The sequence below is a fragment of the Xiphophorus hellerii genome, chromosome 5, assembly GCF_003331165.1.
Source record: "Xiphophorus hellerii strain 12219 chromosome 5, Xiphophorus_hellerii-4.1, whole genome shotgun sequence".
Lineage (NCBI taxonomy): Eukaryota > Metazoa > Chordata > Actinopteri > Cyprinodontiformes > Poeciliidae > Xiphophorus > Xiphophorus hellerii.
The window spans coordinates 9915180-9937582 of record NC_045676.1 but is presented as its reverse complement, the minus strand read 5'-3'; the positions used below and the strand labels follow the sequence as shown (position 1 = coordinate 9937582).

The 22403-nt window shown below is 35.5% G+C and overlaps 1 protein-coding gene across 1 annotated transcript in view; it reads right to left on the bottom strand.

Annotated features, from left to right (window-relative positions):
* usp43a (ubiquitin specific peptidase 43a) overlaps positions 1-22403 on the bottom strand; it is a 123766-nt gene that overhangs the window by 21918 nt on the left and 79445 nt on the right. Inside the window, exons 9-12 of the mRNA XM_032563339.1 lie at positions 20291-20394; positions 16946-17023; positions 16613-16742; positions 11309-11428 (exon numbers count right to left, since the gene is read on the bottom strand). Coding sequence (XP_032419230.1) covers positions 11309-11428; positions 16613-16742; positions 16946-17023; positions 20291-20394 — 432 coding nt within the window. The remainder of the gene's footprint in view (positions 1-11308; positions 11429-16612; positions 16743-16945; positions 17024-20290; positions 20395-22403) is intronic.

Below are 22403 nucleotides of genomic sequence, written 5' to 3'. Positions count from 1 at the left end.
TTGCAGCAGCCTTCTGTGCAGACCAGGGCCGGATAAGATCCTTTGCATTCAAACCCATGAAAAGGCCATTGCAACAATCGAAACAAGATTGAATAAAAGCATGAATAACTTGGTTGTGCAGCAACATGTTTTCACAAGTTGTGCAGGTCTATTTCAAGGCAGCAGACGTTTCCATCACCAGCCAGACTGCTGCCTGGGGGCAGGGATTGAAAAGAAAATGTCCAGACAAAGCCAGAGACGGTTAATTTCTGTCAAACTTGAAGCTCCAATGTTCTGTAAACTCCATGTGGTGCATGAGCAAGCGTGTTGTGAAACCCTGGCTGTTCATTTCTAGAGGTAACACACCAACAGTGTTAACTATGTTCCCCCAGATTGATCCCGGCTCACACTGAGGATTGCTGTCTGTTTCTGGAGGCAGAAAAGTGTAGTCTGATCGACCAGACCGAGATGGAAAACCTTGAGGGAAACTGGCTGTTTTAAGCCCATTCACATTGAACACATTTTTTTTTTAAGTTGGAAAAAAACACTAGCATTAGCTTGTTTAAAATATTGCTGACACTTTGAATCTGGTGTTTAAGGAACGCATCCAAAAGTTGAAGAATAAGTTATGATTTTTCTAGAAGTGTATTTACTGTGAAAATGACACAATCTAATCTCTAAGTTAGAAAACTTGAAAAATCGACTATGTATCAAATACTTTTTCCCCACTAGAAGAAGTTATTGGAGTTATTATAGTTAGAGTAATTCCAATATAAGTAATACGCATGAATGGCAGGATTTATTTATTTATTTTTTACCCCTCCAGGGGGTCTTTTGTGGGCTCTAGTGTCCCTTATATGAAAGTAGGCTGACAGGAAAGGGGGAAGGAGAGGGAGAAGACATGCGGCAAATATCGTCGGGTCCGGGAGTCGAACCCGCGACAGCCGCATCGAGGACTCAAGGCCTACAAACATGCATCGCGCTATCCCCTACTACGCCACCACGGCACGCCCTGGCAGGATTTTTTTAATGCTATCAAATATAGTTTTTAAAGATAACCAAAAACAATCAAAAGATTTACAAGAACTAGAGATTAGAAATTAGATCCATAGTCACTATTCACTCAGTGCAGGCACACAGACACACCATTAACCCAACTAATGTAGACAACCAGATCAGCCTGGTCTGTGTTGGGGATTAGACAGAATACAGCACACAGGAGAGAGGCAAGCATGATATCAGGATACATTTAATAACAACCTCTATGTCGTTAATAAAACTAGGAAAATGATGCTGCACATGCAGACAAAAACCTAAAGTGGCACGGAGGACAGAGTCAACGATCTCAGATGGTTACGCGTCATCACATTTCAGGTCAGCGAAGTTCAGCAAGAAACTGGGAACATTTTTAACAAACTAAAATATTCCAAGAAGCTTCTATGGTTGCATCATTGGGATCCTTCCCAACCAAATGCATCACTGCGGGTCATGATGGCTGCTCACAAGTACCTGCAGAGAGTGGTCGAGGTAATTGTCCAAACATCATTTCCATCACGACAGGATGTCAGCCTCAAAGGAATAAAAAGCAGAGCCAGCCTCATCATCAGTGACCCAGTTACCTCTAAATGGGAGGTTCAGAAGTTTTTAAGCATAGAACCTCAAGAGCAAAGAGCAGGTTTTATTCTGAAACAATCAGAGCAGCTGAGTCCTCTAGTTTGTTTTTTTTGCAATATTTTAATTTGTGTTTTGTGATTGATATTCAGTGTTTTTTTTTCAGTGCAAAGAACAAAGTATTGCTTGGTTGTCAAATTATGTAAATGCAGTGAATATCTAAGTCAATTTGAAACAGTTTGTGGTTCTCCTCAAAATAATTGCCGTTATCTATAAAAATACAAACTTAGTGTAACTTCCCCACATTTCTGAAGTACAGTTTAGGGTGGTGGGACTCCATTTTGGTAATTCCTGCATTCTCCATGTCATCTCCTATTTTATTTGTTTATTTATTTCCTTTATTTAACCAGGTAAAACCCCACTGAGGTCCAGATTTCATTTGCATGAAGGATCTGGGTAGAAAATCTGCAACTCACAACAACCTGGTTACACGAAAGTAAAACAAATTAAACCACATATACAAGTTTAAAACAAATTACAACACAATGACACTAATTAATAGAATCATGTTGCTTTTTCTTAAGAACCGCTTGTGAATTGCTGCAATGTGTTCAGATATGAATTTGTAAATAGTCAGTTGGGCTTTAATTTACCTTTTTAATGTGCTAAATCTTGTTTCTATTTTACATTTTCAATCGTGCAAATCGATTTACCTCCCTCTTGATGTCGTCTGTTGTAACCACCTATTGGCTCGTTCTGTTTTGTTGGTTTTAAACTTTCCTGCTTGACTCTAAAGGCTGAAATGCTGAGAGTGATCGTTTGTCACTGCCAATATTTTTCAGTCTGAATAACACAATGACTACATTTGTAGATAACTTATAAACCAAGAAAACTGCATGGGGAGAAATGTTTCATTTTTAAACTTGAAGATATTGTGGGTTTAGTCTACTGTTTAATTTGATCCTTCAGTGTCTTTGTTTTTGACTCATTGTTTCTTGTGAGCGCTTCAAAGCTTTTTGTAGCTGTACAGATGGCTGGCCATTGAATGGTGGTACTTGAATGGCCATTGGGGTGCAGTCAAGTACCACTCTTGAACAACAGACTTCAGATAAATCTGGTTTTCAAACATCAATTTATTGTTGAGAAGAGAAAAGTTAATTGACTTGCTTGCAAAAACTCCTAAATTCAGCCATTTGTGATAGTGAAATTATTTTCCAGTAAATTGGTTTCCTGTAAATGAGGAAAGCTGGTCTCTTTTAGACTGATAATTCAAAACGATCAATAAGCGTATTGTTAGAAGTAAACTTCTCTGCAGAGTTGTTCAGCTGAACATAAATATGAAAAATGGGAAAATTGCGAGAGAGGAGAATGAAAATGAGATGCTTTACACTGTTTGCACAGTCTTATTTTTGAGAATTTTTTTTTATAACTCACCAACTATGCTCTCGGTTAATCCAAAAATGTTAATAAGCCTTAAACATAAAGAAAGAAAAAGTGAGGTTTTGGCCATCTTAGAATAACATGTCTGCACAATTATCTGGCAACTATTATTGCACAGAATAATCATGCAACTAAATGAAAAACATTTTCCCATCTCACTTTTTGTATGTTCATCTGTTCAAGTAAGAACTGATACTCAACATTTTTCGATAAACATTTGACATTTTAAAAAATAGTGACAGATAAAGCCATCCTTGTTTTCAATAACAGTGATAAGCCTTGCGGTCATGGATTCAGTCAGTTTCTTGATCTGATGAAGATCAACTTTCTGTGGAGAAGCAACCGCAGACTCTGTTCAACTAGTTGCTTTCTTTAAGTGGAAATCTCCTGCTTAACTCCTGGCTCAACTGAGTTCAGCCCATGAAATGGTTGAACTACTTACCTAACAATTGGACACAGTGTATAAAGCAAAAATACAAACATTCATAAATCTATGTGTTTTGTGCATGCCAAGCTTCCTGGCCAATCTTTCATCTCTGGGGAGCAAGCCACTGGCTCTCTGATGTAAGGGCGGTGAGTATGTTTCTGTCTTTTATCTGCTGCACCGCATCTGGCTGTCCAAATGTTTTTTCCAATTATCAGTCAGACAGACATACTGATGTACTTCCTAATGCATTTTAGACTTTCAAAAGATATGTTTTTTTCTCAAGCAAAAAACCCCCATAAATAACCAAGGCAATAAAAAAATCTAGCTTGCTGACTAAGACAATCTTTTGAATAATGTAAATACAGAAGAACGCCAACAGAACACACTGGTATGAAGCACATTGGATCATCATTTTCATTAAAGCAAACATTGCATCTGTAGTCTCCTATATAGGTGCATACAGCTGTGCAGATTGCTGCTGGTCATTTTGAACTGGGTATTAATTTAAATAATTTTAAGATATCGCTATATACCTTTCAAAACCAAGTCAAAACAGCCCTTCTTACCAAAAGTAATGTTTCTGAAACCCACCATTGAGAGAAAACAGATTGAAAAAAATCCCCCTTTATCTAAAAAGCAGCTGTGAATAGCAAGAACCTTTCATGCTCCGCTTTTCCAAAAGGAGATTTATGGGTTGTATTTATGAACCTATTTCTCAAAAACTGGACAAGCTTTAAAAATCACATGGTAGTTTTCACTGAAGCCTTGTGGTGCAGAGTATGCTGCTTATATTTATTCTGTTCTCTACAAAATTAGAATGAAAGTCTGAAATAAAATGTAATTTCCCTTTTGGATAAATAAAATATATATTTTTAACTGAATTGAATGCACTATTATGCTCTGTCCACTTGTAAGTTATGTAGTAGTGCAAATAAGGATTAAAAAGTCAGACACTTGGAGATGCTGAAGGATTAAGCTAATTACAAGAACTAAACCACTGATCCTTAAAACATAATCACTTTATAAACTCAAACATTAAGCTTCTATCCCCAGGCAATCAACCCAGCATAACGAGAGAATGACTGAAGATTATTTATAGCTGGTAGCCACTGTCTATTTAAAAGACAGCAGGAAGATGTTTTCTTTAAGAAAAGCAAAGCTGCTTCTTGGCTCTTAACCTAATTAATTGTAGCGTTTGAAGATCTGACTTAACATTTGTATATTCTCACCTCCCTCCCCACTGGTCCTCTCCTGCTCCCACTCCAACCTATCACCTCTCCCCCTCACACACATAATGTCTTTCTATCTTTACAAGGACTTTGCATTGTCTCACATTCATGTTTTGTTCATTTCTACAACCTAAAACAGACCCTTACTCTAAACTTAGCCATTACCAGTACATGCTTAACTCCAAGCCTAAAATTAATTCACAGCTTTTTCCTAAACATGATACAAAAACAGCACTTGTTGTTATGAGGTCAATGCTTTATTTGGGCCCCATAAAGAGTAGTGTGTTCTCAAAACATGTATTATTTCTTGGAAAAATTGGCCTTACATAATGAGAAATGCTAAAACACAAACAGGATTTCACTCTGACACTTATGCTATATCTCAAGCAGCAGTTATATTTTGATATACCAGCTAATTTGTGAGGAGCCTTAAAGAATGTCCCTTTGGCATTTCTATTCTCCTTAGGGATACTTGGCATTTCCTACAGTTCTATAGTTACAGGTAGATGATGCTACAGATAAAATATGCCAACATTTAACAAGTGGTAGAAGAAGAAAAATGTACAGAGGAAATCAACGTGACAGAAGATCCCCTTACATGCAGTGCTTCTTCTGTTCTTGGTGGCAGAAAGGGCGAGTGACATGCTCTCTGCACAGATTCTAGCACATCCTTAAAGGAGTCCTGTATCCCCTGTGGTTGCCTTTAAGAGTGCCTCAATTAATTTAATTGGTTTGCTGAACCAGGCAGGCTGAAGGACCTGATAGCCCTTTGGGACATCTCCATAATGCCAGTCCATCTTTCACTGTGAATTGAGAATGAAATGCATCTTATGTAGGATCAGTGGGTAGTGAATCTAATCAACCCCAGATCCCACTTTCACAAGTGGTGAAATGTCTTATCTCACAAGCTAGACAATTTGCTTGGATGCACTTAAGAACTCTACTTTTACCTAAAGTAGAAAGATATTGCTGATATTGCTTTCTACTTCTGAGTACAGAATTGCTGCTGCTTCACACAATTGATGTTGCTGTCAAAGCATTTCTTTACAATCCTGAAACCCGTGGCTGTGAAGTCTACAAATGTGCCCCAACACCAGGAATGTCATGACTGAGCTCTGACAATTCTTTAAATCTGTTTCAGAGCACAGAGTTCTGTCGACTAAGTGACTAAATAATCTCAGACTGCAGACTGCAGAATATGGCATGGCAATCTGGACAGGTTGCTGGAACAAGGTGGTGACTGAGGCTCGTCTTGTGATGTTTTGGGGAGTTAAAACATCACAATATTATGTGGGTCCTCGTCCCACATAATAAGAGGGATGAAGACAAGAGAGACAGAGAGGCAGGGTGGCCTAACATTGGAAGTGGGTAGAGTTCTTCAGTTCCTGGCACACTTCCACAATTTATCCTTTCTACAGCTCACATATGTTGACCCTCAGGTGTTCTGGCAACATGTAAATCTCACTGAACAACATTTGGATCGAAGTGCACTGGAAAAGAAAGATGTACGAAATACTCTGAATAGCTGAACCTTGTGGGAACATTCACCAACATTTATCTTTCAGAGTTTTGGCTGCCTAATGTGAAAGACGGTTAAATGCCGATGCTCACAAACCAGGGGTTGGCTGCATAAGGCAAATCGTGTTATAACTCTGCTGTGAGAAATCACAGCAGAGTGAGAAATCACAGCAGAGTAAATAATGGTACAAGTTCCTGAACAAAAACTAAACAAAAATGTGAGAATGCTCAGCAAGACGTAAAACTCTCCCAGGTCAGTGTTCAGTGTTTCACAACAACTCTTTGTCTATAAACTTTTGGCTTTAGAGAGCAAATGTTTGCTTCTTAAGGGACAAGAGAGAGCAAGATTTATTGCAAATGAGTCCTCTCTAATTCTCTGAGCAACAGTGAGAATTACTCAGGCTTTTCAGTTTGGATGGCAGCCAGTGGAAAGAGAAACATTTTGGTTAGTTAGAGTCATCACCCAGCAGGTCTTTGGAAATCTATTGAAATACGGATGAGAGGAGAATGCCTTCAGGATAATGATACCATAATGGATTACAAACCCTAGAATTAATTGCTTTTTTCGTTTAAAGGATATATACCATAATTTAGAGTCGAAACAACCTAAAAGCCTATAAAGAATACACACATTCCTTTCAGTTGATTTCCAAAGGAAATTAATAATTTGAAAACACACTTGTAGGAAACAAGAGTCTTTTCAGTTAAATCTAATGAAACATGCATTTTATATTTCTCAATATTAGACATAGAAATTCGAATACCTACCACAAGCTGCAAAGGCTGAACACATTTGAAAAGAAAGTTATAAAAATTATGATTAAGTGTTTGCCCTTTAAATAAAGTACCTAAAACAGATCTGGTAAATGGATAATTATGTTCACTGTCCTAGCAACTCAAAACAAGATCGATAAAACAAACATTTCTTCTTTTTTTTTTTTTCTTTCGTGTCAAATTGTTATGCGGTTATGACTCACATAATATGAGGGATGAGGACAAAGTAGTTTGTTTCCACAGCTATGATGAGTTTGGACATAAAGAGTTTCAAGCTGAGGATTTTGTCATTGCTACTGCATGATTTCAGACGTCTGTGAGAAAATCTCACAATGATGAACAGAGCACAAAACAAAGAATCCCAGCTGGGATTTTTTTTGCAAAAAAACATCGTCATGCTGCAAGGTAGCGTCTTTAATCTTTACAGGTCTTCTTCCAGTATTGCTCAGTGCACAAAGGCACAGCTGAATAAACTGGAATATTATCAAAAAGTTTATTTATTTCAGTGACTCAAATCATTAAGTAAAACACATTACCCCCTTCAGGGCCCGTCTATAAAGAGTTGAACCTGCATAGTTTATAGCTCAAACACCAAATATACTCCAATATGCATTAATGCACACAGTAGAAACTGTCTTGGCACTAACCGTCTTTTGAGTGCAGCCAATCGGTGCTAATGAAAATGATTGGTGCTGCTTTATTGACTGCTTTGCAAACAATCAGCTTCACAAGTGACATTTTCTTTGAAATAATTTAGATATTAGCAAATTTTCTGCAAATAATTTGGAGCTAAGTTCCACAGAAAAATCTGTAAGTACTGGACCGCGAACAGGCTGGGGTCGAGATCAATTACACGCAGATGGACATTTTCAAGGTTGTATTTTTTTAGTTATGATGATTTTCTACTCACAAGTAATAAAAACATGATATTTAAGGTTAGAATAATACATCAGACCAATAAAAAATTACAAAAATTGTGCTTAAAAGTTATTTTCAGAAGGTATCTACCCTGCACTCATTGGAATGCATATTCTAATTTACTGAGACGTACCTATAGTTCCATGCAAGTGGTGCCATTCATGAATAAAAACAGGAAGGCTCCAACTGAGGGGGATGAGTATCTTGGCTAAAGATTATGTCTAATTATATCAGTGGAATATTTATATACTAGAATGTGGACAGTTTTTGTATCAAGCAGAGAATATTCAGCTCCATTGTGTTTTTTATCCAGAACAGCAGTGAAAGCCTGCACCACCAGTGCCTAAACAAGACACAGAGAAACACCGATACATGCTCTCAGTTCTGGCTGTGATAAAAGCATAAGTCTAGTGTCTTTCAAACGCTGTGACCTCAGTACAATGCAAGAGAAAATGCAATGGTACTAAAGTTGTTTCTTCAGACTTCACAAAGCTCTGGATGGACCAAATGAAAGCAGCACAAAAGTCCTTTCATGCCCTGAAGAGAACTGTGTGTGAATGTGAACACTGGTTTGTGGGATAGTTTTTTTATTATTTCAGAATTGCATGGCCTCCACAAGCTAAAGCATTACAGGAAGCTGTCAATCAAAAACCACACATTGGATCCTTGCCGTTTTGGTGAAATCATAAAAAAACGTTGTGTTCACCTAAGAAATTGAAGCATTCTGCTAACGGAAAGAAAAAGAGAGTAAAAGTCAGAGAATTTAAGCTGAATATAAATTAGCATCTGTAGAGAAATCAGTCGGCTGCATTCAAGAATCAATGTCTCTGAAAGCTTTGACCTGAAAATTTATGATTATCTACAGTGCTGGTCTCAAATTTATATCCCTCGTCTGTAAGAATGTCAAATAAATGTAGGTTTTTAATTATTTACAGTGAGAGATTGTGATTTTGTGCAGAAAGGACCAAACAGTAAAAATTGTCAGCGAATTTTAAAATGTTTGAATGTATTTTGATCAAAGTAATATATGCAAACGTTCTCATTAATATTCAAATGAGTATTTATCAACAAGTTAAGGAGAGACCACATTTTCAGTAACAATAAGCTTCAGGCATCAATTTGGCCAGATGTGTATCACTCTTATGGTCACAGATTACATTGTTTATTCAAACTGGTTGATTTACAAAAAAAAAATACAAGCTTGTGAGGAAAGTGCTAAAATTTTCTGTACAGCTCTGGTCTGAACTAATCCCGAGGCTAGGTTTTGTTTTCCATTTCAAAACCAGATCTGATGCTTTTAGATCATATTGTAGCGCTGTATAAAAATGAGATATGCCTCCTGAGATATTGAACTGAAATACAAGAAATCTGTTAAAAAGAAAACAAATGAAGGTGCATTCACCTGGCGGCATATTTGTTAATCCTATTGAACTAACTATGTCAAAGCACCTTCAGATTCAGTTTTAGCGTTTCTTTGGTTGGAGTCTATCAGCGTACTACAACCTGACTTTGGCAACATTTTCTCTGCAAAATTTTGTTGTGGACTCTCAATTTCTCATCAGGGCATTTTTATTTATTTGGATGCACGCTTGGATTCACACAGCTAAAAACTAAAAACTATCTTTAGCAATCTAGCAGACACCTGAAGGCTCTCCATAAAAATGGCTTTTTCATTTTATAATACAAAACTAGAGAACCCCCTCAGACATTCACTTTGATGCTTTCTTTTAAAAAATCTACAGTTTTTCATCTTGCTCTTTTTGCTGGTATATGTACAATTGTCAAAATTTTTGGCAATAATAAAACTTTCTGTTTTCACCTCTGCTGTACTCAAATTAATCCTCTGTATTTGCTGAACAATCAGAAAGCATTATATCATTTCTTGTGTCCTTGAATCAGTGATGTACTTTTCTAGACAAAGAGGCTCATTAATCAGTTTTCAAACTTGTTTAGTTGAATCTGCTTAGATTAGTGTAGCTGTTTTCTAAAATATCAATACTGGGCTAGCACAATAGAAGAAGATAACAAGAGGGGATGAACATTTTTAAAACTGGGAACCTGGACATATGCCATACAATTAAATGTGGAGTAACATGTGCTGGAAAGAGGTATTTTCTTTGTGCAGAAGTGAATTATTGACAATCTTAAAAAAACATGGAAAGTTACCAAAACATGACGCATGGAGCAATTTAGTGAATAAATGACGTAAACCCGACTGGTCCAATTTTGCAATTTTTGAAAAGTAAGGAAAGAGTTTTGGTGCAGATTCTCGTGAGTGCAAAGCAGCATTTCATAAAAAAGTCGGGATAATTTTTAACAATAACAAAGTCCAAAGTATATCAGAGATGGAAAAGGAAAAAGGATAGCCGGTATGAGTGCAGCATTGAAATGCAGATTTGATCAAGTTCAAAGAAATATTCATGAGGAATAATTTACAGGAATGTCAGGAAAGTGAAGGTCCAGCAGATATATAGAAAAACAGAAATCTTAATATTAGCAGGCTCAGAATTGGAATCTGTAATTATCTTTCAGAATAGCAAATATCATTGTCCTGAACCAATGAAGAAATAAATGTAATATATCTTACAAAAATTCTCAACAAGTCAGCAGATTAATTAACTGAACCAGCAAGCAAAAAAGAAATACTCTTCAAAGATGTATTCACCACCTTTCTTGCCGAGTACTCCTTAAGTAAAAAATCACATTAACGTGATTATTTGAGGTCATTATTTGAAATCCTGCCTCTTTTATTGGCAAACGTTTCTCTTTTTTGAAAGTATAAAGGAGATGGTTAATTAATAAAAAAAACCCATCTTGAATATAACTAAATCTGGATCTGTACCTTGCTTAAAAGCAAAACCACAAGGTTACAATTTCTACTAAACTGAGGCAGAAACTGCAGTACAATGACATAATTTATTGTCACTGCATTCACAAGAAATTATTGCTTACTGTGTCAAAAATTGGAATTTGATAAAATGTGATGGATCACATTCCAAAGCCTCTATTTAATTAGATTAAGATTTAGGTGTCCAAGTACTATCAAAAGTAGACAAATATAAGCTGGGAAGTTATCACAGCCACTGATGTGTTTAACCTTCACAAAAGGAGATATCTGACACAGTTTATGCATACTGCTCTTTATTGGCAATAAGGTTAGACTCTGTTGTTGGTTTAGCCTTTATTTTTAAACTCACATGTGTGAACTAATTTAACATCCCAGCTCCATTGCAAATTATTGACTTTTACTCTCTTATGTTGCAACTTATTTCCTGTTTACTCAGCTGAAGGAGCAAGTAATGAAACTCTTTGGCTGTCATGGATTTGATCACATACTCATACAAAAACATTGATTTCTGCATTTATGCAACAACATGGAATTAGTGTATGAACCAGTTTTAGCTTCGCCTACCTGACGGAAGCGCTTGAGGTGGAGGATGAGGATGTCAGGCAGCGTCCACAGGCTCATCTTCACCATGCCCTGCTGCAGCTGCTTACAGTGCGGACACTTCCAGGCGTCGTCTGGAGCAAGCTGAAATCAAACATTGTAACGTTTTAGGCACTATTGCTTGTTCTAAGTTTACAGTTAATGTGTCAGTTTTACATTATAAGCTTTTAAACACTTGCTGCACAGCAACCCAAAAATAAGTTCCGGCCCTTTGAATCCTGGCCAATGCCTTTCTGCATGAAGTTTGCCAGCTTTTTGTAATTTCTCCTGCTTCTCTTCTGATTTCTGAAACTGAGTACTTAAGAAGGATGCTCCACATTATTAAGCAGGCCACAGGTTTCAAGCAATATGGGAAAGAGAAAGGATCTCTCTGCTGACGAAAATCATCAGATAGTGTAGTGCCGTATGACAAGGTATGAAAACATTAGATATTTAATGAAAACAGTGCAGTGGCTGCATGTTGAAGTGCTCAACAGAACAGTAATTACCAGAGTAAGGGAGAGTAATTACCAAGATGAGTACTTCTTCCATGATGGTTTTGACAAGAAAGGAAAATGCAGAATACTGTTCAATGCTGCTTAAAAAGCAACATGTCTGTTGGGCAAGAGAAAGAAAGAAAAAAACAGAGATAGCAAAAGATAACAGCAGCTATTCCATCTCAGTTTCTGTGCATCTCTTGACTCCTTGTTGTCCAAGTTGTCACTCAAATTAGCAAGCAGTTTGTACAAACATAAACTCTTTATGCATATTTTCAGTTTAAATATAAACAATATAGAGTGAATCCTAAGATTCCCCTAAACAAAAAACTTGACTGGCAAAAGTGATGTGATGTTAAGTATAAACAGAAATGTACCAAATCATTTAAAGCTATGGTAGGTAACAATTTTTACATATTTGTTGAAACTGCCACAGTGTCATGACAGTACAATATGAGAGAGATCATCTGTGGAAAAAAAAACAGGCTTCTCTATTTTCTCCCTATGGTTCTACTGCTACCTGCACAAATCCATCATTTGGTCAGAAACAACCAATCAGAGCCCTTTGAACTCTGCTGGGATGCAGCTTCTTCCCCACAACGCAGCATGCTGTGAATGCACAGGGAAGGTAGGGTAGGACAGCGGATAAACAATTTTCCTATAATGGGAAGTTGTTTTCCCACCATTAGTACAACTTTGTGCTAATGGTTTAAAGGTGCTAAGACCTTCCTCCTGGCTCTGATTGATTGTTTTTGCTGAGTTTCTGCAGATGGCAGTAGGACTACTGGGTGTAGGCAGGGAAGATATATATATATATTTTTTTTACAGATTATCTGTCTCATGTTCTTGAGTCACAAGAAAGCAATAGTTCTTAGCGTTCACAGTTTGAATTGAACTTTCACTACTGAACTTTTACTCACAGTTCATTTAAGATGACTGACATTTTTGTTAATGCATGTTTCAACCAGAATATAAGAAGATATGGAGAAGCAACAAAGAATTTAACAGATGAGAGTTTAAGCTTTTAACATATTTGTGTCCTCATGTTGTGGTTGTAACAAACTAATGTAAATCTTTGATTACATTTAACCAACAGTGACTCTACTGCCCATAGCCTGTTAAAATGCTAAATAAAATTGGCATAGTCATTGGCTTTATCAGAGAAAATGACTTTATAGTCTAAAGGTGTAATGTGAGATATGAAATGTTCAAATTTTATTTCAAATTTGAGGATAGAATGCCAATTCTTTGTCTGGAAATTGATGCAGTAATTGAAGGACAAGCTTTAATCTCTTCTCTTTAACTTAAAATTGAAATAGGTAACTTTAAAAGTTTTTTTTACATATTGCAATCACAAACTATTTCACGGCTTCAACATCTCTCAGCATTCCTAACACTAATTGAAGTATTGACATTGAATTCTCACCACGCAGTCAAAAAAAACCAACTAAATAACAATTATTTTATAAATACTGTTTTGTGTAATAAAGAGGAATTATAGAGGGATCACATACTAAAAACAGGAAAAAAAGGAGGCATATAGAAAATCACTTAAAGCTGTCAGTGTTCAGAAAGTCAATCTATTAATGCAAAGTTACTGTATTTTAGTTCATTCAGTTTTGACTGAAGTATTGTCACTGAAGTGTTTCTCTTTATCAAGGCATCACAGAAGAATCAACTCATCCTTGGTGGAAACAGAAAACTCTCCAGACCTTCATAAACTTGTAATTGGAAAACATATTGATGGAGATGTTCTAGATGCTTTTCTGAACTTCTTAATATTCCACTAAGAACTACTCCGACCATAGTTGAGAAGTCAAACAAACATTTTGCTATAAACGTTTGTTGCAGAAAATTTTGACATGACAGTCAAAATGTGGAAAAACATGGTCTGGTCAGTTGATGGGGCAATCACTTTTTCACATGGATTTTTAGTCCATCTTAATAATAAACACCTTCATTTAAAATTGCATTTTGTGTCGACTTGTGCGGTCTTTTATATTGGTTTAATGTTCTGAAACATTTACATTTTTCATACTACTGTACATGAAAGAAAGGATGAATGTAGTGGACATGTAACGAGACATTTTTCATAAGAATTGAAAAAGAAATTGGGTTCAGCAAGATTCAACCAAGGGTCAGTCAGTTGGTTGGTTTCAGAGAAAGAGTAAAGAGGCTTATTCAACTCGCTCAAGCACCGAACTTGAAACATTATTGAAAAAAGTAAAGATCAGAGAGAACAGAAAGTCCTTAATAACATTTAACATCTGAGGACCTTGTATGGAAGGAGAGCTCAAAATCATCCTCAAGCAGTGAATGCAACAAATTCTCTATAAAGAAGAGACTGAAAAATGTCATTACAATTTTTTTTTTTACGTATTTAAAGAAAAATTTCTAATCTCACTGGATATTCATTCCTTGTATCATTCTGCTTTATTGCACATGAAAGACAAACTAAGTTGTTTTGATTTCTCTGCATGAGGTTTACTTAGGCTGGTACGTCTTGGATCAATAAAACATTCTGGTGTAATTTTCACATCAATTAGAAATACGTTTACTCACAAAAATTAATCTTTACTCCCTGTTTTTTGTCTCTTTTTTCTCCAAATGTATATTGCAAAGTCCCTTTTTTATTTTTACAAAAGTATCAAATATTTTACTCTCGTTTTTGTTAATCCCATTAGTACCTTAACAACATCACACTGGTAAACTGTCAACTCCTAAATTATTCTAGATTGTCACATTGACAGCACACATTTTGTTGTGTGCTACCCTTAGTTTCGTAACAGAAGAGTTCCCCTTTAGTAGTAAACTTCATAAACTAACTAAACTACTAACGCATTTCAGACATACAATTTAAAATGTAAACCTTTTTTTTTTTTTTTTTGCCAAATTTGCCAATGGCTGATCTCTGCACAGCTTGTAACGAATAACTTATTTCTGTCTTTGAACAGAAAAGTCACTTATAGATTATTTGATTCAATTTCAACAGAAACTTAAAGTTGACCATTTGTCATGTTAGTAAAGGTACAATTGTCAAAACTTTTAATTACTTTTTTTTATATAAAATTTTTCTTTGGGAACTTCAATATGGGATGATTAACTAAATGTTTTCACAGTATTTTAATAAATATCTAGCAAAACTGTTTCAGGTGTTTTAGAAGTTATTTTACATACATATTCCATTATAAAATAGTACATATTTTACAATTTAGAAAATATGAAGTAATGAACAACTTTGGCCGTTACAGCAAGTCATTATTTATATTAAAAACTAGCATAAATTATAAATTGTAATACTAATTTATTTATTTTTTTCTGTAAAATCTATCTCACCTCATGTCTGGGTTCATTGTCTGTCTGACTTTCAGTTTCTAGAACCCAGTCTCATTTCATTGATCCTTTTAAATCCCTCCTGCTTTTCCTCTTGGCCTCCTTCCACCTGCCAGCTTTCTAGTGACCAATCAAGGACCGTCTGTCCGTCACCTCAATCTGCCACCTGAGCCATTTGTGATTTTTTCACCAGCTCTTTCTGGTAGTTTTTACTTTAATCACAGAAAATGTGTTACCAATATTATTCTGACCTTTAAATGCAGCAGAGTTGTTTGTTTAGCAGTGTTGCCTCTAACAACAGCGCTTTCCCAAACTATGCTAGAACTCTCTAAAATGCCAGCCCTCTAACGTTATCCTTTGGTGCGTTAAAAATAGTTTTATTTTTAAACTACAAAAACCAGAGCAGATGCAGAAGAGAATTATTAGTGTTGCTGAGCTTTCACAAGGAGATAATGAAAAATATTGAGAAGAAGTTTTAACACCTTTAAGGAAAAATTTGTAAAATCCTCAGTTTCTTGTCTTTTTAAACAGTGCAAAAGTTTTCCAAATCACAATCTGTTTTAAAGAATCTGTGGTCAGTGTAGAATATCCCACTCTAGGTCTGACTAGTCGCTATAATGTGTTTTATTTTTATATTTTTTTCCAATATCAAGGTGTTTCTAATGCCAAAAATAACTGACAAAATGTATTTTTACATTTTAAAAAAAGAACAAATATTTTCAGAATCCCAAAATGAGCTGTATAGAAGATTTTATGATATCAGTATCCAATGATTTTAGTGTTTAATACATTTATTAGGCTTTTCACATTATCTATAAAAACACAATTCCAACAAAGAAGAAAAAGAAATAAAAAATACTGCAAAAACTGTCACCTACAAGGTATGTAGCAAAAAAAAAAAATAATAATAATAATAAAAAAATTTAAGACCATAAAAAACCCAATATCAAGATTTATGGAACCACTGCTCAGCCAAAATTTAAAGGGTCTGCTATTCTTGGAACCTTTATTGAGGTTTTATTGAAAAAAAAAAAAAAAACATTAAAAATTTCCAGTTTTTTTTAAATCTATTATCAGAACCTCTCATCACTTACCTGATTTTCTCTAGTTTTAAGTTAAGTAGTACGTCCTTTAGAATCCCTGAGCTCCCTAAAACAGTGGAAGCAACCCTTATCTACCCCAATAGTTAAACAATAAATGCAAACTTTAAAGTCTTTAGCTCAAAACCTAGCATCAAATGGTAATTCTGATGCCGCTGCTGTTTTCTGCTCCCTTGTGAACAATTTAAAAGCAACAGGGGAATGTTTCTGTTGACTAAAACAGCAGAGGAGAGCAGATGCAAGAGCACAAATAAACTTTCTCTTAGAATATTTATTGTTTATTTTTTAATGACATTCTGAAATGCAGAGTTTTGTTCAACAGAGTAGAAGCTGAAGTTGTTTACGGCCATCTTTCTCACCTGTTCTTCTTTGGTATAAAGCTGGAAGCATTCGTCCAAGGTGCAATTGTGCTGCTGCAGGTGTTGCTGCTGCTGGCTTCTGACACTCTCTGCGTCTTTCACCACCTCCTCATGGATGCTGCCAAACAAACTGAAGCAAACACAGTGTGTGCTGTTAGGATGCGGTTGCTAAATTGTGTTTTCGCTCTTAGAATCAGGGGGCGCGTATGTCTGCTCCATCTTACAAAGATAAAACTGATCAGTTAGTGTTTTAGCAAACAAGACCCCTCTGGACAGCATCAAAAAAACGCTCATTACTTTGTACTAAAAATGAAACTTTAGCACAGTGCTTACCGTTCTTTAGAGCTGTGGTCCCACTCAATAACAAGCTTCACATGAGGAGGTCCTCCTGGTCCACAAAACTTTAAAGCTCTGCAACAGAAACATGTTTTAATAAACCTGGTTTACACTTTCATAATATTTGTTCTTTAATAGTTCTTGCAATTTTGTCACCTAAATGTTTCATATTACTAGCTTTATCACAAAAAGCTAACCTTATCAATATTAAAACTGCTTTCAATTATAATTATGTTTCAATTAAATACAATTTTAATTAATTAGGAAAAAACATTTCAAGCCAATCTGTCCCTGAAAAACTCAGTTTAATCAATTAATTGTTTAAAATAACTGTAATCAACAATGTTTTGGGTTTAGGCCTGAGTAAAGAAAGAACTTTAGAAAAAAGAAAGTAACCTGAATGAGACCTGTCTGACAACATGACAGAAAATGCCCTAATGAGCGATACATCTTACCCCAAAAGAAATTAGAAAAAGATGAGTAAAGTTATTGACATCGATCAGTCCAGAAAAATAATCTCAAAGATCTCTTTGTATTTATAGGAATGAGACCCATCATAAAAGTTTCCTCACAATGTTGTTGCTGCGTAATGACCTGATTCAAACCAGTATATCAACATCTAAGTGACTGAATGAAGGTCGCATCAAAGCTCCAATGGCCTAGTCAATGGCCAAATTTACTCCAGAGATCACAGTTTGTGCCTGTGTGATTAACTTTAGGAGAGAAATACTTTTTCATATTGTTTCATCTGATACATTGTTATAAAAAAGCAAAAACAAAAGAAATCTGTGAGTAAAGGAAACAACCATCTGTCAATGCTAAACAAGAAAACAGGCTTTGATATTTGCCGTAGTCTTTTAATTTAAACTTTATTTTCTTTTACCCTGAACGATACAAACTGGCCCAGTTGAGACCTGCTCTAACATGATGTTCAGCATTCAGATCTCACAGTGGGGAACGACTGTTGCTGTTTTCTACAGCTCATCTGCACAGCTTTTATGTCAGGGACGATAATAAGTCTTAGTGTTCAACAGCTACACAATGTCATATGTTTATCTTACTGGTCCAGGAAGATCAAGGGAAATATTGGCAAATTTGTCCTGCAGATAATGATGTGTTGAACTTCCAGCAGATACACACATTTATCCCTCAGTACATCTTTTTGCTTCTGTTCAACACATTTTCTAAATACAGAATGTTTGCTAATTTTACCACTGCAGTGATTTATTCAGATAATAAAAACATCTCAACTATTTGAGGCCATTTTTGTAAACATTTTTTCCTAACTGATAAGACTGTGTAATTTTCATTTTTCCAGTAAGATTAAATCAGACCCTTTTATTGATGTTTTAGGTACGTTGAGATAATCGAACTTGTTATTTTCTCAGGGACAGAATAATAGAGAATGTTTGGAGATTTTTCTGCTTGCTTTAAATTCCAGCAAGCAGATTTTTTAGACGCACTAAAACTACAATCTAAAAAAGCGAGGATAGTTTTGTTTAATTTAATTTGCTGTGAGCTTCTAAAACTCTGGAATTTAGTTTAATGTTTTAGTCACATTTAAAACAAACAACAAAAAAGCAATAACAAAGTACTTCAACAATGATGAAATGTACAAAAGAATTAGAATAACACAAGTTAACTGACTTATGTTACTGCCACTTATCTCTAATGAATTACTATGTTCTTTAAGTTGTTCTCCAAGGTCTTTTTAGCTGCTGTCTTGTGTAAAATGTATGTGTTTAAATTATATTTATAAAATGCTGCATACACTAAACTTAATCTTAGCAAATCGTTTTCACTACAAGCCACTACAAATGTTATCTGCGTATAATTAATTCAGAAATGCAAAAAATAAATAGTGGTTTGATGGAAATAAACTCTTAGAATCTTAAACTAAAATTATTTTCTTTGGAAATTGTAAAGAAGAATTTACAAGTATAAAAACTCAATGTGCTTAAAGTGAAAGTTGATGAGATTAAATTTTCTGGTTTTCTTGGTCTTTTCCTGTGTAAATTTGTCATTTACATTCTGTAGAAAGGCCAAGTATGATTGAAAACCTCCCTATAAAAATGTGAAAAGTTATTATTTTCATCATCATTCCACGGAAAATTGGACCTCAGCTGCACTTTGGATACCACTAAACTACATTTAACGAGTGACAAAGAGACTGTTTCAATCAGCAAACATGTATATACTAAAATGGTCCAGTATGTGGTTAAAAAAAGATCTTTTTTTTTTTTTACCTTAGTAAAAATTAAAAAACATAAATAAAGTACACAGTGTGCTCTGCAACATATTTGAGTTATTTTGAAAAGCCGAATGGGCAAAAATGTCCATCTGTAACAGAGCAAAGCTGATAGAAACAAACCAAAAAATAATTGCAGCTGTAACTGCAGCAGACGGTGTTTCTACAAAGTACTGAATCAAAGAGGCTAAGACTGAATGTACATCATACGTTCCTATTTTAATTTGATTCTCTTTCACTTATCTAATATACATGACTTTGTGTTGGTTTGTCACATACAATCCTAATAAAATACACAAACATTTGTGATTGTGAAGAGACAAAATGTGGACAAGCTCAAGTGATCTAAATACTTTCAGAAGGAATTATACATAAAATCCTCATGTGCAGATTACAGATGTTAATTTCCATGAATTAGAGATGGGCAGAAGCAAATCAAACAGAAGAAGCACTCTTACAAACTTAGTGTAATCTTACAAAAACTTACAAATCTAGCAGAAAATCTTAAGTTTTTGCTCCCATCAGAAGAATGCCAAATCTTTAAAGGGTTGATATTATATAGGGCCTAATTGCTGCTGCTGCTAGTCTAGAGGAGCTGAGTGGAAATAAGGGTGCTTTTGTGTGAGCAAGTGTTTATATTGGCAAGAGAAAATAAAACATGTATCAAACATGGATGAAAGAATTAAAGAAAAACTTCAGGTCCATTTTTGATGAGGGAATAACTTCACAACATGATGTAAAGCTAAAGGAATAGTTGATTTTCCATAATACCCTTCCTGTAACATCTTATTTATGGTTCAGCTCTTTCTCTGATATTACCTTGGTGCTTTTAGACTTGAACCATTTTCCTTCACCTTGTTTATTTCCTCTGATCTAATCCAATTAAAGCATTCTGGTTTCCGACTTTCTGTACAAACACCAAAATGAAATGACTGTGTGATTTTCTTTGCTTATATTGATTTGTGTGGGTTCCTAATGATGTAGAATGGTTTTATTGTGTCATCAAGGCCATCTCGGTTTGAGAGCTTCCGTTAAGGATGCAAATCCTGATGTTGCTAAAGCTGCTTTACCCCAGTATGAATCTGTTTGTCTACCTGTCAACTGCAGGGTGGCACAATGGTCGACTGTCCTTTGGGGACAAGTAGCTGTAGGCTGTGGATCCACTAACCACTCTGACCTTAAATTCAACGCCAGCATTCTGCAAAAGGAAACACAAACATAATCACTCCAGCAACTGTAAAAGCAACATGGGGGAAAAAGGGAAATGAAGTTTGGAGAGGGAATAATACTCATGTCTGAAAATATACAATGTCCTTTATAAGCTTCGAACAAAGATGATTTGTCCTGAAAAAAAGCAAACACCTTCTTCTATGTGCCATAAATCTGGAACAAACTCCCAAAAAACTGCAAAACAGCCAAAACACTTATGCCTTTAAATCTCGACGAAAAACCTACCTGTTTGAAACTTAATCAATGAAACATTAATAATATTTTGATGTGTAACGGTGTCAATTGTTGACTGTGTTCGACAACTTTAGATTTTTTGTGAGTGTTTTTATGATGTAAAGCACTTTGAACTGCCTTGTTGCTGAAATGTGCTATTTTCAGCACATTTCAGCACAAATAAACTTGATTGGTTGATTGATTGATTGATTGATTGATTGAATATTAAGTGGAAACAACATTATTCACTTATAAACATCTGGTTACAATTTTATGTGGAACTTGATGATGATCTATATATAATAAATCTCCAAAATACGTCCAATATTGTAACAACAACAGGATACACTGTCAACCAGTTTGGATACTTTTGCCTGGTTTTGTACATTAAACTTTTATTTTTTACTGATGGATGATTGTGTTTAAAGTCAAGTTTTCACTAAAAGATTTTTTGGCGCTATGGGGTTGTTATTTTTCAGTCTAACCAGTTTGCTTCACATGAGAGGAGGCTTTGAAGTCCTAGTGGTGGATTTTCAGCAGGGAGTCGAACTCCACAGGGTTTTTCATCAGATCTACCCCCTACCTGTCGACCTCATCTCAACACTGCAGCTACAGCTTTCATGAGGAGAAGTTGCTGATTTTCTCCACGCCTCTTCTCTCTCAAATCTATTACAACATTTTATGCTAAGAACAGTTTCCTGAATCAAACACGCCCACGAGTCTAACACCTTTGAAGCTTTCACACATAATTACTGTGGCCATCAATTTAACCCTGGATCAGGTTCACATTATGGGAATTAGTCTGTAGTATTATAATCGTCAGTGAGGCAGAACTAAAGGCATGTATTGACATCAATTAACGGTACGACGCAATGCTGTGAAGTAGACCGTTAGCAATCTGAAAGAAAAATGTTGTCCTGGCACCAGATAGTAAGTAGACGAAGTGAAGTTTCTTCAGGAAAAACAAAGATTATTTAAGTGTCTCAGTCTGTTAGAAATTAAATGCTTAAAATAAACTGAAAAAAGTTTAGCTCAAAACTTTAATGCAGTCTTGTGGATTAGGTTTCCATGGGAAATGATGGTAAAAGAAGTTTTCAGATGACCACAACACTGAAATCCTGCTTCATTTCTAAAGATGACCAATATCAGCAAATGTGTAATTGAGATATGATTGCTGAATAGATTATAATATTGATTATGGTTAACCTACATTTTCCCCCATTCTTCTTTTCCATCATTACACTTTCTGTGAAATGTAGCACCTCAAACAGTAAAAACACACATCTAGTTTGGACATCGAGGCCAGATAAAGACCATCCGACTTAGAGGATGTTGAATAATGTCAAAACTTTTGTTTTACATATTCGAGGAAATGGGAGGAAGTGTAAGCTTATTTATATTCCCGCTGCCTATCCATGTGTTTTCATATCACCTACATGACCTTACATATACCACATGGATCTCATACAACATTCGCATACATTTAATAGGTAACAGGTCAATATAATATCTATATAAATCTAATTACAATGGCTAGAACAATCATTATTATACAAAAACAAAACAAAAAACAAAAACAGAAATGAGCAGCAACAACAGCAAACCATCCACCCATTCTTCATCTTCTGACGAGGGTAGGAAGGTAAATCGTCTGGTAAACCGAGAGCTTTGCTTTACTACGACAGACACATAAAGCACTCACGTCACTGCAGACGCAACACCAACTCAGACGATGCTTTATAAGTAAAGAAGCAGGTCCTTCAA